Source organism: Pseudorca crassidens, chromosome 19 (genome assembly GCF_039906515.1).
Source record: "Pseudorca crassidens isolate mPseCra1 chromosome 19, mPseCra1.hap1, whole genome shotgun sequence".
NCBI classification, from domain to species: Eukaryota; Metazoa; Chordata; class Mammalia; order Artiodactyla; family Delphinidae; genus Pseudorca; species Pseudorca crassidens.
In genome coordinates, this window is record NC_090314.1 from 50096714 (window position 1) to 50114571 (window position 17858).

At 44.5% G+C, this 17858-nt stretch overlaps 1 protein-coding gene and 1 pseudogene across 2 annotated transcripts in view; one reads left to right on the top strand and one right to left on the bottom strand.

The window, feature by feature from the left end:
- Positions 1-17858, bottom strand: part of ERN1 (endoplasmic reticulum to nucleus signaling 1) — an 82841-nt gene that overhangs the window by 46197 nt on the left and 18786 nt on the right. For both annotated transcript variants that reach the window (XM_067714123.1, XM_067714122.1), the window contains exon 2: positions 10042-10162. In XM_067714123.1, coding sequence (XP_067570224.1) covers positions 10042-10162 — 121 coding nt within the window. The remainder of the gene's footprint in view (positions 1-10041; positions 10163-17858) is intronic.
- LOC137212540 (large ribosomal subunit protein eL43-like) lies at positions 626-1370 on the top strand (annotated as a pseudogene).

The following is a 17858-nucleotide window of genomic DNA, read 5'->3' on the forward strand; positions in this document are numbered from 1 at the left end:
GCTCCCTCTCTGACTGGGAGGCCTCTCCAGGTACGAGTAAGATGTCGTGACACAGCTAGAAACTCTGCAAACCAGACCCTTCTAAGTGCACCTCCAGCAGCGACCAGAAATGTTTTGGGTTGGCCCTCCTGAAAGGTATTTAAGGACCAAAAGACCACAAATGAAGTCCCAACTGCTTTTATGCTCCCTCTAAGCATCCCCGTACGCCAAATATTTCAGAGCCTCGTTCCTTCTGCGAGCAAAACAAGAAAGGTGATTGCGTGGTAGGGGTGAGACCTTGGAGAAGAAAGGGGTGGAAACTTTGGGAGGTGGTGTGGTGGGCACTAAGGAGGGAGCAGCTGGAGGCTTCTGAGAAGAAGAGAAACGTGGTACAAGTCTCTGAAGGAAGGTGAGACAGGCAGGCACCAGGGGACACAGTAGATCAGACAGAGGAGAAGCAGCAATCAAAAGGGTACTGAGGAAAGCAATGCCATAACCCCAGTAAGAAGGTCTGAGCCAGTGGGGGCGGGGGGGTGGGCAGGGAGGGTGGTGGGCAGGAACCACACAGGAGGGGAAGAAGAACGTCAACAGGACTTTGTCCTGATCAGAAAAATGAAGTGCAGGAAAGGAATGAGTTAAAGAGGACATGGAGATTTTGATCCTAGCTGATGGTGAAACTAGATCGGTTAGTCTGAAGGCAAAAGCTGCCACTTCCTCAAGAAAATGCTTAAGGGTCGAATACTGTTTTCTTATAAAATTTATTGGTAGAAACAAGGCCATTCACTCACACACACACACACACACACACACACACACACACACACACACACACACACACACACACACACACACCCTTAACTCAAAACTTAAGTCTCCCCAATATGGTTCATGCACTCAAGTGAACCAATCAGGGAATCCTCATTTCCTCCCTCCAGAGGGAAGGAACTTTGGTTACCTGCGCCTTGAACTCCCCTTAAAGTTGTTAGGTCCAAGTTGTAAGGTGGCAAGTCTCAAATGTTCCTCGAAGTTCAGCTTTCTTGAGGACAGCATTTTAAAATAGACATCTAGCTCTCTGGGCTTGGACCTAGGTTACGGCGACATAGCTAAATGCACCAAGAAGGTCGGAATCGTGGGTAAATATGGGACCCCTTACGGTGCCTCCCCCAGGAAAACGGTGAAGAAAATTGAAATCAGCCAGCACGCCAAGTACACTTGTTCCTTCCGTGGCAAAACCAAGATGAAGAGACGAGCTGTGGGCATTTGGCACTGTGGTTCCTGCATGAAAACGGTAGCTGGCGGTGCCTGGACCTACAATACCACCTGCCATCACAGTAAGGTCTGTCATCAGAAGACCGAAGGAATTGAAGGACCAGTAGAAGCACCACCATTTGAAATGTTGCTAGCCTATGATGCATAGGTTAATTTATGTAACAAAAATAAATAAAATAAAATGGACATCTAATCAGAAGCTCCTAAAATCCACAGTGAAATTCCAAATCTCATCAGAACTGGGGGAAGATGCTATGAGTTTTCTTGCAGGGTAATCTCTGTAAGTCCCCAAATGTCATGTGTGATAAAGACGATCCTGTAGAAATACCAACGTCATCTGAAAAACCACCCATACCAAAGGCTGTCGAACTCTATGGTCTTACTCATCCTCACCTCAGCAGAAGTAACTCAGACCTGAAAAAGCACACGGCGTGCTATAACCAGCTGTGAAGGAATTAAAACTATAACCAAGCGTGAAGGAGGATAAGACAACTTAATGCTTGGGACTAGGCCCCAGTGCCTCTCAGGATGTCACTGACTTCACAGAATTCATTCTTGAGCCATGAATTGAGCCATGAGGATGAGCAAGAGAACAGTAACTAAGTCACAGCCCAAACTGGCCTTTTACTGTGTGCTTCAACGTTCACAACTGTCTTCCGATACATTGCAAGCAATGCTGCAGAGAACCCCCGCTGGAGCTGAAACCTATGCTACTGCGTGTGATGACTGCTATTCATAAGGTCCTCCGGACGGTGAGACGTATTATTCTGAAGCAAATCCCAGGTGTGTGGGAGGGACGTGAATGGGGGTACAGAGAAACGAGACTGGGTACCAGCTGGTGCTTACTGAAGCTGAGTAATGGGTACAAGAGGCTTCATTATATAATTATCTCGATGTTTGTATATGTTTAGAATCGTTCGTGATAAAACATGAAACACAAAAAAGAGAAAGAGAGAAAATACTTTTTCAAGAGACTCAAACGCAGAAACAGGCCTCCCTCACAGCCCCTCTCAAAAACTTAATTTTCAGTCCTCTGAAACAATGGAGAACAAATAAACGCCTTTTTTGTGCTTAAGCAATGAGGGAGAAAGGTAGTGATGCATATCTTAAGCCTAGAAAATTCCTTAAGAGAAAACAGATTAGAACTACTAATGAAAAGTCATCCCTTTCACAACCTCCCCTTCTCATGTTTCCCTCACACCTCTGAGGGCAAATCTTGGACTCTTCAGGGGAACGTGCGCACCGCCTGAAGGACAGGACGGAAAACCAACTGCAGAAAGTCACAACAAGCCATGTGCAACTCAAGATCAGGAACTGGAACCTTCCATGACAGTACATCCTGAGGAGGCAAAGCCCAGCTTCACCTGTTTCTCCGGGTTACCTGGGGCCTGAGTCAGTGCTGGGTGTCTCAGAAGTTTACTAGAGCATCCCTCGCTGTCCAGAGACCCCACCCTCAAGGAATTAGAAGTCCAGTAGGAAGACAAATGTAAAAAAAAATTCACAGCAAACAGGAAGTGTCGTAAGAGAGGCTTCAATGAAATGCCCCCGGAGCTCGATGAGGGAGGCTCTCACCCCGCAGGAGTCCAGGAGGTAAGATGTGAAGGGGGTCTTAATGGATAAACAGGGGCCTGCCCAACACTGCAGGCTGCTGGCAGGGAAGGGACATAAGCAAAGGCCCGATGTCTCCAAGACCTGGAGAGGATATCGTGGCGGCAACAAGCAGCTGAGGCTGGAGAGGGGGGTGAGAGCCCGACTGGGAAGGGCCTTGCATGTGTGCTAAGGAGCTCAGACTCCACCCCGGGGTCCAGTGCTTCGCAAACTAACTGTGGTGAAGGGCCAGCTGTTGAAAATTCCAACCCACCATGGACGAGGCTAACGCTCCCTTTTTGTACTTCTCGTGGACAAGGAACAGGGGTGGGAAGACCACACACGGAGTAGCACCGCTCCAGACAACACCAAGTGCATTTCAGCAGGGGGTACAGCACGGTCCAGGTAATCTTTCTAGAGGGTATGTCCAAGGGCTGCGTGCTGGGTGAGTGGGAGCATAAGGCAGGCAGCAGGGATGGCGGTCAGGAAACTGTTACGTGGATCCAGGAGGTGGATGTCGAGAGCGGGGCTGAGACACTGGCAAGGGGGACAGGGAGAAGTAGTCAGATCTGGGAGACCCTTCACGAGTCCAGGGGACAGGACGCGGTGACCAAGGGGCAGAGCGTCACTCTTTTCTAGCCTGGGTGCACCATGACTGTCAGCACAAGTAGGAATTGTGAAAAGAGGCACATGGTTTTAGAAAGTCATGTGGGAAGATTTTCTTCAAGTTTCAAATAACTAATTTTGTTTTAATCCTTCCCTCATAAGAAATCTCCAATATTAACCATTCAGGGGACATCTCAGGAGTCTAGACCTGTCTGGCTGGGAGAGCAGCATATTTTTATAGTTAGTAAAGAATGGTTCTAAATTAGATCCAGTCCAGAACTTCCCTGGCTGTCCAGTGGTTAAGATTCCGCATTTCCAATGCAGGGGTCGCAGGTTTGATCCCTGGTCGGGGAACTAAGATCCCACATGCCACGCGACGCAGCCAAAAAAATAAGTAAGTAAATAACTAACTAAATAAAGTAGGCCCAGTCCTCCATACCTACTATTACTGGAAAGGAGATTGAAGGAAATGGGAGTGGGGTTGCTACAGAATAAGCCGCAATTTGATGAAGATTTGAGAGTCAAACTTAGCATTAACTAGTATTCCAAGGGGCGTGTAAGAAGCCCTAAACCGGCCGTGGCAATACCGAAAAAAGTCCTTTAACTCCACCAAACCAAGGCAAGCTTTGTAAAATGAATCTAACACAAAACATGACAGCAACATTCTCAGTTTGTATTTGGGCTGGGAGTGCAGCAATGAAACACACTCAGCCATGTTCACTGGTGACATTTCAGAGACAGACAGTGGTGCTGCTACAGTTACAAAGTCACAGCTTAGAAAGATCACACCTAAGGTAAAATGCCAGGACTCAAATTAGTTTCTGAAAACAAATAAAACTCGTTTTCTGTACTAAGTGTAGTCTGCTGCTGTGGTGTGAGAAATCTCCATTTCTGGGAACAGCGACACATGTTTGGTTGAGGAACAAAAGCACCTGCCAAAACCACTCTGTAGAAAGAAAAAAAAACACTCCCAGTCTGTTGACCCCTGAAAAAAGTAAACAGTTAGGAAACCATGAAGTGGAATAACAGGTATATATTCTACAGAACCCCAGTTTGATGACTTAAAGGGGTCTGTTAGCATCGGCAAGTTTCTTCCATTTGAGTTTGACTCCCCACTGCCACTCAGGGCCAAGCCCACGTCCTCCCTTGCCTGGACCAGTGCAGTAGCCTCCACCTGGCCCTGTCAGTTCAGCCTCAACACAGCACCTGCTGATCCTGTAAAGTAGAGGCCAGGTGTCTTAGCCCAGGCTGCCATAACAAAATACCATGGCCTGGGTGGCTTCAACAACAGACATTTATTTCTCACAGCTCTGGAGGCTACAAGTCCAAGACCAGGGTGTCGGCATGGCTGAGTTATGGTGAGAGCCCTCTTCCTGGCTTGCAGACAGCTGTCTTCTCACTGTGTCCTCATGTGGTGGAGGGAGAGTGAGCTCTGGTCTCTTCTTCTTCTTATAAGGGCAGTGATCTCATTATGGGGGCACCACCCTCATGACCTCATCTAAACCCAGTCACCTCCCAAAGGCTCCACCTCCAAATACCATCACATTGAGGGGGGTTAAGGCTTCAACATATGAATGTGGGGAGGACACAAACATTCAGTCCATAACACCAGGGTATATCACTCTTCCGCTCAGATTCCTCCGATGGCTTTGAAAAAAACAACATCCTTAACACCAGCTACCAGGCCCTATACCTGTGGTCTCCTTGGGGAGGGCACTGCTCGACAGGCAGTGCTCAGGAAATCTGTGAGGGCATTTCTTGGTGGTCTCAGAGACTGGGCCCTCCTGGTGGGGACCAGGAATCCTAGGTAGCCCTGCAGAGCTGAAAACTGCCCCATATCTGCAGGCTGTTCTTATGTCCTGCCAGACACTCACGTGGGCCAAAAACCTTTAATTATCTGGGTGTACAACCTACACTGCTTTATATAGGAGCACAAAAGCACTTTTTGCACAAGTTTACACAATGAATCTTCTCAAAATGTGACTACTGTATAAATCAAGTAGGGATGTACTTCTTTTGTTTGGAACATTATGAGAATTGTTCACCATCTTGGAAATCCTGCCACCATCCTAGTCTGCATTTTTCTTAGTCGGTGTTAACAGGCACAGCATTCAATCACAGGTGGAGTGTTGGTATGTATCAGTATGTGTCTGAGCCTTTACATGTTAAATTACATACATGTAATTAAAAACTTTCTTATTATTTCAGATTACCAGTTGGATAATATATTTCTTTTTAAAACTATGTGCATATGTAGGTTATTGTCTATAAATTGTGTTCCAGGCAGTGGTGGGGACAATAAATATTCTGAGGGGACAGGTAGGCTGGGGGAGGGACAAATTAGGAGTATGGGATTAATAGATACAAACTACTATACATAAAATAGATAAGCAACAAGGATATACTGTATAGCACAGGGAATTTTACCCAGTATCTTATAATAACCTATAGTGGAATATAATCTGCAAAAAAAACTGAATCACTATGTTGTACACCTGAAACTAACACAACACTGTAAGTCAACTGTACTTCATACACACACACACACACACACACATTAAGGGAGCACTGCACCCCTAACATGACTGGCCTCCCAGTTCCTCTCTTACTTCTCTCCTTCCTCTCCTCACTGTACCCCAGCCACTCCTACTTCTCTGCCCTTCTCCCTGCCAACCGCACCCACCTTTGCCCCCCGAAACCCATGCCTTCTGCCTAAAGACTCCCCTGCCCCCTAGGGTTCTTGTTCAATGGCACCTTCTCAGTGGGGGTCCCAGTTTTAAACTGCATCCCTGCCCACCCCACCTCAGCCCAGCTACCTGGCACTCCCTGTTCCACTTCCCTGTTTTCCTTTCCTCCACAGCTCTTATCACCACTATGTACTTTTGTTTTAAAACATCTTTATTGGAGTATAATTGCTTTACAATGGTGTGTTAGCTTCTGCTGCATAACAAAGTGAATCAGCTATACATATACATATATCCCCATATCCCCTCCCTCTTGCGTCTCCCTCCCACCCTCCCTATCCCACCCCTCTAGGTGGTCACAAAGCACCGAGCTGATCTCCCTATGCTATGCGGCTGCTTCCCACTAGCTATCTGACATTTGGTAGTGTATAGATGTCCATGCCACTCTCTCACTTCGTCCCAGCTTACCCTTCCCCCTCCCCTTGTCCTCAAGTCCATTCTCTGCGTCTTTATTCCTGTCCTGCCCCTAGGTTCTTCAGAACCTTTTTTTTAAGATTCCATATATATGTGTTAGCGTACAGTATTTATTTTTCTCTTTCTGACTTAATTCACTCTGTATGACAGACTCTAGGTCCATCCACCACACTACAAATAACTCAATTTCGTTCCTTTTTACAGCTGAGTAATATTCCATTGTATATATGGGCCACATCTTCTTTATCCATTCATCTGTCCATGGACACTTAGGTTGCTTCCATGTCCTGGCTATTGTAAATAGTGCTGCAATGAACATTGTGGTACATGACTTTTTGAATTATGATTTTCTCGGGGTATATGCCCAGTAGTGGGATTGCTGGGTCATATGGTAGTTCTATATTTAGTTTTGTAAGGAACCTCCATACTCTTCTCCATAGTGGCTGCATCAATTTACATTCCCACCAACAGTGCAAGAGGGTTCCCTTTTTTCCACACCCTCTCCAGCATTTATTGTTTGTAGATTTTTTGATGGTGGCCATTCTGACTGGTGTGAGGAGATATACCTCATTGTAGTTTTGATTTGCATTTCTCTAATGATTAGTGATGTTGAGCATCCTTTCATGTGTTTGTTGGCAGTCTGTATATCTTCTTTGGAGAAATGTCTATTTAGGTCTTCTGCCCATTTTTGGATTGGGTCGTTTGTTTTCTTTATGTTGAGCTGCATGAGCTTCTTGTATATTTTGGAGATTAATCCTTTGTCAGTTACCACTATGTACTTTATCTCTGTATCTGTTCGCCCCATAGAATGAAGGCTCTATGAGGGCAAGTATTTTGCTGTATCCTCAGGGTCTAGAACAGTATCTGGATACCTTTATAATCTACTTACGTATTAATGGTTTAGAAATACCAATTTTGAAATCTTCAGTGATAACTGCAAGATTAAAATTAAATTGAAAACTCAGGGTCTCTATATATGTTACCATCTTTAATCTTTGTATAGAAATAGAGACAGAGAGGCTACCCGGGGCTGAATTTAGCTAAAATAAGCCAATTTATTCTCAGAAAAACAATGAGACTTAGAACATATTGAAATTTCACTGAATTGAATTTCATTACTTGAAATTACTAGGCCTTAATCGGCTTTCTCTAATTCTGCCTTTAAGTGTCCTTTATCTCCTCCTTGCTCTGCCTACCTAACCAGTTGCTGGATTCTCCTGATCCTATTGCTGGCACGCCTCTCATCCTCCCCACCTCTTCCCTTCCCGCTGCCCCTCTTTCTCAGGTCTGTCTCATGTCTCTAGTCACCCCATGCACTGCTGCTGGATTAACCTGGAAGCTGAGCACCTGCTGAGTCACTCACCTGCTCAGCCGCGTCAATGGCTCCCAACTTCCTGTTCACTCAAGTACAAATGGCTCAGAGCTACCACAGGGCTCAATACCCCCCTGCCTCCCTCCCTCCACCTCCATCCCCTAGCTCCTCCCAAACCGGACCAGCGCCCACACCCCAGACCTGGTGCCTCCTTTGCTCCTTGCCAGGCCTCACTCCCGACTGAAAGTCAGTGTATCCACCAAGGCTCAGCTCCAATGCATGGAGGCTTTCCTGCCCCCGCAGCTGGACACGGGCTCACAGCAGTTCCTAGCACTCTCTTTGGCGGTTACAAGACTGCTCCCAGTTGAAGTTCTATGTACTTGTCATTTCTCCCTCCCGACTGTGGGCTCCCTGAGGGCAGGGGCTGTCTTTTTCTTTTTTGTGCCCCATACAGTATCTTTCACAGACTAAGTTCTCTAAACATGTGTTAAATTTAAAAGGAGGAAAATTCTTTAAGCTCTAAGTTACAGAACAGAACAGATTGATTTTTAAAAACAATTTTTTTAATTTATTTGGTTGCATTAGGTCTTAGCTGAGGCAGGAGGGCTCCTTAGTTGTGGCAGGCGAACTCTTAGTTGCAGCATGCATGTGGGATCTAGTTCCCAGACCAGGAATCGAACCCGGGCTCCCTGCATTGGGAGCGAGGAGTCTTAACCACTGCGCCACCAGGGAAGTCCCCAGGTTAATTCTTATGTTTGGCTAAGTAACAAACGAGGCAGGACACAGTTTTGTTGGATAGAGCCGAGGCTACTTGCAGAAATTAAGACTTGGAGATCAATTCAAAACAATACATGTAGGGGAAAGCAAAGCAGAAGAATGAAGTGGCTTGGGGGCAAAAATGCCCTGCCTGGGAATACTGAAACTGAGGGAACAGCCCTACCATTTAACAGTGAAAATGTTTATCTCAATCCTTTTGTGACTTGTTGATTTTCATCTCTGGACAACATCAGAAATTCTGAAATATAAAGAACTCTGCATAAACATGAGGAGAAAGAGCACAGATAATATTCTGGGAGACTGTAAGGCACTGCCCAAACTGGGCTCTCCCATCTTCTTGTGGCCCCTCACTTCTGAGAGACCTGGTCCTTTTCGTCACTTAAAGTCCTTGCTGATCCAAGCAGGCCCAGCAGGTGAGGGAGGGCAGTCTGTGGTACCCCAGCTGCCAGCATCTATGGATGGTAACGTTTGCTGCTGAATTGACAAGATGATGTGTGACCTTCTGATATACACCAATATTTTTCCATGTAAAATACTGTTTTGGAACATTTTATTAATGAAGGGAAAACACTTGTTGTGCTCATGAGAATAATGAGTCACAGATTAGTGACGAAAGAGAACATACCGGTCAGACCTGAATTTAGGGACAAAGGAGAATTATGACAGGACTGAATAATAGAGATGACTCTGAAGCCCCCAATCCTGGGATTTGTCTGGCTTTTATCAGGGAAGAGTAGTTTGGGAATTGAATACAATTTCCCAGCTGTTGGGACTCCAGGCTGCCAACCATCACCAGGAAGACAAGATCATAAAATGGAAGCACAGTAGATTAAATGAGAGACAAGCTTAGTCCTCTACTTCCCTTGATGTAAAGAGCCAATAAAGTGACTAACTTGGATGAATGTCAAATCTTACAGCCCTCAGTTATTTCAGCCTCTATAAAAACAAATCAGTAATTTGAGGTTAGAGAAGATACCTTCTTGTAATTATGATTACAAGATTCTAATCATTAGAACTCAAAAAAAAATTTAAAGCAGCATGTCTTCCTAAAGACCAACCAGCCAGAACTAGTAACAGAAAAGCCTAGAGCCATTTAGACATGAAATCCAGACAGAATCAAAATAATAATAATAAGAAGAAAGATATAGCTTGTCTCAACTGATACACTTAGCGGATAATCACAACTCAAGCTGTAAACATACCCTTTGAGTGCAACCCCTCTCTTCTCCTTGACTCCATTATCCTTTTTAATTTTATTAAATAATGTATAACTGTTTTTCTCTTTTTCTGGAATGTTTCCTTGGAAGCAGCTGAGCAAATGTCCATGTTACCCAAGGACTAAATCTAAATTACCTTCTTTCAAAGTCCATTTGATTGAGCCTGTCCTCTTGCTGACGGCATGCAAACTTCCGTCCAGGGTTGATACAAACAACAAGGTTTCAGGAAGTGTCACAGTGCTGGGACTTCCAAAAATCTGCAATGAGAGGCAGAAGAATCTACGTGGTCAATATGAGTCCTCACCTTGGGCATGTACAATCACAGACAGGCCCCTCCCTTACCCCAAAAGTTATCCTTCTAAAATCCACCACCTTACAGATGAAGAAACCGAGGCTGACGAGCCTAAGTTCCCATCAAGGTTTGCTGCTGAACTGACAAGACGGACAACATCTTGGACAACAGCTGGGTCAGGACTAGAACCAGGTTGCCTTATTCTATCTGAGCAGCAATCCTTCCTGCACACGGGCTTATGACCTAACACGTCAGGGATGGGGATTCTGAAATAATCCAAGGCCAGCCTCCACTGAAACAGAGAAAGTATGCTCAGCTTTCAAACTGACTTCCTTCTCTTGGTTATATCTTACCTTCTAAAACCTGGTTATCTTGCAAGACTCCATCTTGCAAGAACGCCAGCACACCTACACACACCCACACACACCCACACGCACTTAACAAAATTTTAAAAGGCAGGGAATTGGGGGGAAATATTTAAAGCAAAATAGGAAAAACAGTTCTCATAAACTCATAAAGAGTTTATATAATAATAAAGCACCAAGATTTTGAGAGAGACATGTTATAAAAGAAAATGTATAAAAAACATGATCCAAATGATTCTTTACTTATAAGCAAAATATAATTTAAATCAAAATGTACTTCTTATGCTTAATGAATTAAAAAAAATATTTTACAGAAAATAGCCAAAGGTAGTGAGATTCACTTTCTCATCCATCGTTGACTGGCAATGAAAATGATAAGTTAGCGCAACCTTTCTGGAAAGCATAAAAGTACTCATATTTCTGATCCTGTAGTTCCACTTCTACATCCTAAAGAAATAACTCTGGATATGGAGAAAGCTCTTTGCACAACGTTACTCATTACAGCCCATTTACAAACACAAAAAACAGGAAAGACCTCAATTTTTTTTTTTTTTAAGACCTGAACTTCTAAATGGTTGAAACAAATTATGACAAAGTCAATGGAATATTATGTAATTATTAAAATAGCACTTGAAAGAATCTACAATATAGAAAAATGCTTGCATATGTTATCATGTGAAAAATATAGAATCCAAAATTTAATGTGCACTGTGGTTATAATTATACTGGACAGATCTTTTTTTTTTTTGGCCTGCCCGTCCTCTAGCTTTGCTAGGAACAGTACACTCATCCACATGGTTTCCATGGGAGCAGCTGTGTGTGTGTGTGTGTGTGTGCGTGTACACACACATGAGCAGGTGATAGCTGGTACGGTTTCCTAGGACAACACCCTTTTGAGGTCTGGGCCCACTCAGCAATGCCACCTTGTAATGAGATTTTCTCTTTCTTTGTCACTGTACTGTCCCACCAATCAGCTGGTTCCTGTAGGTCTTGAATTAAAAATAGGTCAAGGTGGGGCTTCCCTGGTGGCGCAGTGGTTGAGAGTCCGCCTGCCCATGCAAGGGACACAGGTTCGTGCCCCGGTCCGGGAAGATCCCACATGCCGCGGAGCAGCTGGGCCCGTGAGCCATGGCCGCTGAGCCTGAGCGTCCGGAGCCCGTGCTCTGCAACGGGAGAGGCCACAACAGTGAGAGGCCCACATATCGCAAATAATAATAATAATAATAATAGGTCAATGCAACTTGCTTACACTGCGACAGTTTGAATTTTGGTACAAATGCTATTTTTAAAATATAGGAGTATGGCTGGCTTTTAGCACAGAACATAGAGACTGGAGGGTTACTTGTGCATGGAAGCCTGATCCCAGAATACCTGGTCACTCTTGGTAAAAGCCAGGATGACACTAGTTAATCCTTCAAAAGGGAAAGTTCAATTAATGGCTCTCTCCAGGGCAGCCTGAGGTGGCAGGACAAACACTCCAGTCCTTGCATTCCTTTTCCAAGGTGGAAACCCCCTGACAAGGGGGCGAAGCGGCTGCCAGAACTTCCTCTCACCTCTTGCATGTGTCTGGCCTAGAGGGGAAGAAGTTCCGCCCTCCACTTTGCCCAGGACCAGGGCTCCTCACCTGGAATGAGGGAAACAACAGCAAGCCTTACCCCTACCCGCTGAGTCTACTCTCCATGTAAAGACTTAAGGATGAAGAAGAAGAGTCTGCTTTTAACACCACCTTTGCAACGAGGAAATCAGTCTCAGTACAGCCTGGCTAGGAAAACAGAAGCCCCAAGGGTAGCATCTGCCCTAGGCAGAATCCAAAGGTCTTGTACACCAACTATTTCGGGGGTTTTAAAATTATTTTAGTTCACAGGGTACTGATGGTGACAAGCCTCATCTGGACCTGCTCATACCTGAACCAGAGGAACACACATCACCCGGAGCACCAGGCCTGGAGAACAGTGACCCTCTGACGATCACTGAGGACTGGAGCCAAATAGGACTTGGAGGGGTGGGCAGGCTGCCTCTCACGGAGAAAGGGGAATGGTCTGCAGCTTGATGTGGGGTGCCACATGAAGTCAGGCGGGGGCAGTGGAAGACTGAATAAATGAAAAGGGAAGATGGATGCATATCTGGGTGCCAACAGGTGGAAATCCCCTCCACCTGTCACATAGTTACCCTAGGAACAACCATTTTTAAGGTCTTGGGAATCACACCAGAATTGGGTTGAACAATCTGGGTGGCTGAAGTACTAAGCAATTAAACTTGGGAGATTTCTGCGGCTACGTTTTCCGCCATGTGGAAAAAGCTGGATGAGAGGGAGGAAGGGAGGAAGGAAGGGAAAGAAAGAAAGGGGGGGAGGGCGGGAAGAAAGAGAGAGAAAGAAAGGAAGGAAGGAAGAACGAAAGAGAGAGAGAGAGGGAGGGAGGGAGGAAGGAAGGAAGAGGCCTGAGAAGAAACATGGCTGAAAGGCTGGGAGAGGGGCCCTGGCCTCCACTGCTCCTCAGGCCTGGCCAAGCTCCTGTCCTTGGGCCCATGGACACCTAATCCTTGCAGTCAATTCCCCTCTTAAACTCATTGGAACTAGGTTTCTGTCCCTTGAGACTGAAACAGTCCTAACCACCCCCACCACCACACACACACACAGCTATTTTTTAATATATCTATAGAAAAAAAAAGATGAAGAAAATATTGTAAAATTAAAGCCATAGTTTTTCTCTTCTATTTTCTAAATTTTCTATAATATGATCACGTAATATGCAATGAAGTTTTCATAAAATATAAAGGAGATGGACAAGTTAGTAGGTGGAAGACAAGCTGGGATTTAAAGGAGCTTCAGCGAGCCCCTAAGTTCCAGAAGCACTTTCCGCCTCAGGATATTAGGCAACCTGATCACCTTTGATCACTGATATCCACCAAACAAGGGACAAAAGTTTAGAAACACAGAGGTCTCCCAGTCAGAGAGTGTGTGTCCAGAATAGAAAAGTTTTGCTGTTATTAAAGCCTACAGTACAACTATAATTAACTAAATGCCTCCAATACATCTTATCACAGTACTGATATTATTAAAAGGGGCCAATAGTTACTAAAACATATCAGTGCTGCTCCACGACCAGCGTGGAAACAGAAGCCACCTGCCTTGTTTGAGCACCTTGGAAACCACAGGAAGAGCAATTGTCTATGGTTGGTTGGTGACTCGAAATAAAACACTAATCACATAACTAATACAGTCTTCTAAAAAATCTCAAAAAGACCAGGTTGGCTAGGAGTTGAATTTAGCAACTGAGAGCGCTGAATGAATCACAATGTCCGCAGTCACGTCACAAACCCCTATCAACCCGACAGATTTTTCTCTTCTTTGAAGGTCTTGACATTTTCAAATTAGAACGAGCCATTCTGAACAGCGTTATTCTCTCACCAGGCAAATTAATATTACAAGATTTCTGCCTTTTCCCCCAGCGTTTTTTAAAGCATGAAAATGTTTGCTTTCAGATATAGTTGCTATAACTCACGTGACTTCAATAAGCTTCTAGATGCAATGTGCGATATGGAGCACAGCTGAGAACTATTTGTACCCAAACATCTAAAAACACTGCTTCACAATAATGACCTTGCATATCACCTTCACCCTGTCGGTGCTCCCTTTTCCCTGCAATGGATGAATTAGCAGCAGGCCCTAGAGTTATGCAAACTAGTTTCCAGAGAGCCTGAAAGCAGAGAGAAAAGGCTGATCCTGCAGATCTGTTTCAAGTTGATTACCTGGAATCTGACTCATTTTTCAAACAAGTGGGTTATACACTCCTGGCTTCGGTAGTGACTTCTAAAAAAGTAATTGCAGTGACATTGTAGAGGTAAGTGGCAGGGAATCTAGTCCAGCCTAAAACGAGACATCCATTAGCCAATTGGTCCTCATGGAAGTCTGGCCACATACGTCCTCTCACACGAGGTGACCCTGACATAACAATTCTGGAAATGCCCCGTCTGAGGACCATGGAGCCTGGCAATTCGGACCAGATGATGCTAGGGAAGTGGGTGTCTGTAAAACCAGCTTATTTCACTTATGTTGATTCCGTGGTAAAAACAGTCCTCATTGCCGCCCTGCTCAGCCAGAACTCCCTCCCGTGAAAACATAATTCCGGGGCTGGATTCTCATGTTCAATGTTCTGATTATAAAGCAAGATTTCCCAAACTCCAGCAGATACACCACGGCATAAAATGCACCACTTGCTTTGCATTTCCCACAAAGACATGAAAGCAGCTACCAACTGCTCATACAGAGATGATTAAAAGGTAGTAGTCGCCGACGATTTCATTCTCTAATATTCTAAACTCAGCTAATTGTCAGTTGCTCCTGCATTAATGACCTCAACTGCTTGTACTTCAGGTAAGAAAAAAAGTCTTCTAAAACAAGTTCTGAGATAACTTTGTTTAGAAAAAAGTCTTCAGTAAAGAGCACTATGGACACAAGGGACAGATATGTGTTTAGGTAGCACAAAAACAAATGAAACAAGCCTCTGACACAAACCCACCAATTTCTGAACTAGTACTTGGGGTGGGTCAGGCCAGAGGTGGCTCACCACCAGCAGCTGGAGGAGAAGAGTCAGCAAGGCCGGGGCTCAGTTCCAGCTGCCAGGCTATCACTGGAGTGGCTGCTCCCTTGCACCCACCCTCTGGCACCTGAGGAAGAACAGCAGGAAGCAGGCTGCATGCTGCTCTAGTCAGAACACAGGGCAGCCCTGTGCTCCCCATCAAGGTTTCCCAAAAGGCTGCATTTTCCAAAGAAACATTGGAATTCTTAAATTTCAGATAGGTATTTCAAGAACCAGCCCACAGGTTAACTGACTACCTAACAACAAGGGTCAGAAATAAGATTAATAAACTTTGCACAGACCTTTCATCTCAAAGTCAGGGGAAAAAGTGGGCCACGCACACACATGTCTCATATCCAGCTTTCCAAAGTGATCTACACTTGAAGAGTACCGCAGTATCGTTTCTATTTCCCAAACTAGTGTGTTCTACCCCCACACAAAAGTTGTGCACACACAGAGAAGACCCACACTGTGAACAAGAGAGCCATGCACTTCTCAGGTGGTGTGCAAACTGATCGGGTCTAACCCAAGTGTCCATCTCCAAAAGCTGAATTTATATGGCAGCATTAGCATAGTAGAAGTAAAAACAGTAAAAATGATTAGAATAAAAATCTTTCCTGAGAAACTTCTCCTCTTCTCACCTCCATTCCAACAGACCAAAACATTTATAATAATATTAGAATACAATAATCCGGCTAATAACAAAATGACATATATATTTTTTCTTTTAGGAGTACCACACTGATTTCCAGAATTAGCTGAGAGGCTGGGGTTTTGGGGGTTGTTGGTGTTTTGTTTTATTTTTTTTAACTAATCTTTCTTCAGTGTTCATTGGATTATGCAATGTTATATTGTATAAGCCTCACTTTAGTTTTATTTACTTAAGGTTAAGAAAACCATTCCTCCAAACTATAAATACCATACTTGTGTTAAGTCTAGCATGGATATTAGCATGTTTCCAATAGAATATCCTTACACAACGTAGTGTGCACCTAAACCCCTGGAACCTACAACCTGCCACCAACAACCAGGCTGCCTTGTACAGTGCGGGGCTCCCTGCCACAGCTCAAAGCCACTGGACAGCGGGCTACAGAGGTAAAGCGAAAGTAAGGGGACTTCTGGTTGGTTGATGAATACACATGATGGTATCACAGGTAAGACTTAAAACAGGTACGCAAGTGAGGGAAGGATTACATAAGAGAGATTTCCAAGCTATTTTGTTTTGCTACTTAGGACACGCAAAATCTTGAAAACAATTAAAATTGCATGTCACGAAATGTAGAGTAATAAATTGCAAATGGATTAGAATGTGCTAGGGAATCAGAGCTTATAATTATTAACCTTAGCAATAATGCTCAGAGGTGAGAAGGGCATTCTCTGCCGGGGGACGTACCAATGGCAAAGGACCTTAAAGGGGAGAGAAAGTAAGACTGCACGTGTGCGTGTGTGCACGTGGTGAGGGAGGTTTCTGATGGATACGAAAGCAGAGGTGAGGGCTAATGGCAAATAGACTGGATCCTTCTGCTGGCTATAATCAGCTGAAAGCTGCAGGATGGGTGAGCTGATTTTGAGAGGTATGGGTAAGACACTTCCTGGCGTGCCATAACGGATGCCAGTCCTAAAGGGCTTCTCTCCAAAAATAAAAAAAAGGAAACCTGTGCAATTCAGCACGAAGTTCCTCAAAATAGTATTATGTAACACAGTCCCTCGGTAGGCACTAAACGACATTCAGAAAAAGGACATCTGTATCTACAATTCTGTTTGCAGCCATATCATCTACTTCAGCCTATAAACTCCAGCAAAACCTGGCCATTTGCAATTCTGGTTGCATCACACAACTACCAAGCATTCTAATGCCATCTGGCCACATGGCAGAAGACTGTGCTCAATGATGGCCAAAAAACTACCAAGAATTCACCAAAGCAGCATAAGATTGAAATCCGTACCCAGTAAATGCTAGCACACACCCATTACATAATGGTCCCTTGTTGAGAAATACAGCCTACATGAGTGTACGCCTCATAATGACCAGGACAGCAGGCTAAACTAGCAGCTCCCAAAGGCCTTCCTTTGAAGGTATCTTAGGTAAAGGCCTGATTAGACAGATACGAGGAAGATTTTTATTCTAATCAAACCCAGCTCCCCACTCCCCGTCTCATTTACACACCTGACCCAAGAGTAAAGCACTCCGCTCCAAACGTGGAGACTTCTGTACAGTCATCTGTACAGAGTGACACAGAAACCTCATTGGGTTTATCCTAGTTCAGTAGACTAAAGATTAAGAACGGAATTAAAACACTGGTGATACTAAGAGACTTAATTGTGTCTACGTCTTAACGATTTCAATCTATTACAAAATCATTCCAAACCATGTTACACTTTGTTTACCTGTGTGTAGGTCAGCAATAATCTATCAACCATATAGTTCCTTTTAATCAGCCCATCGGCTGCTGTGTTTCCTGATACTAGGTCAATAAAGGTAACCATGACATTTGCTTTGGATGGGAGTCAGGTATCTGGTTGGGATGCAGTAAAGGTCAGAGCCTAACTGAACAGCACTGTGTGGTTTCCAAACTAAGCAACTGAGAGAGTTAAACTAGTATTTGTGGCAATTCTTGCATGTGGTGTAATCCACCACCACCCAAGACAGCTAACAATTCTTCAGTGGTTCAGGCTACTCCTTTAATGGGTCTGATAAAAGGTTCCTCAAACAGTC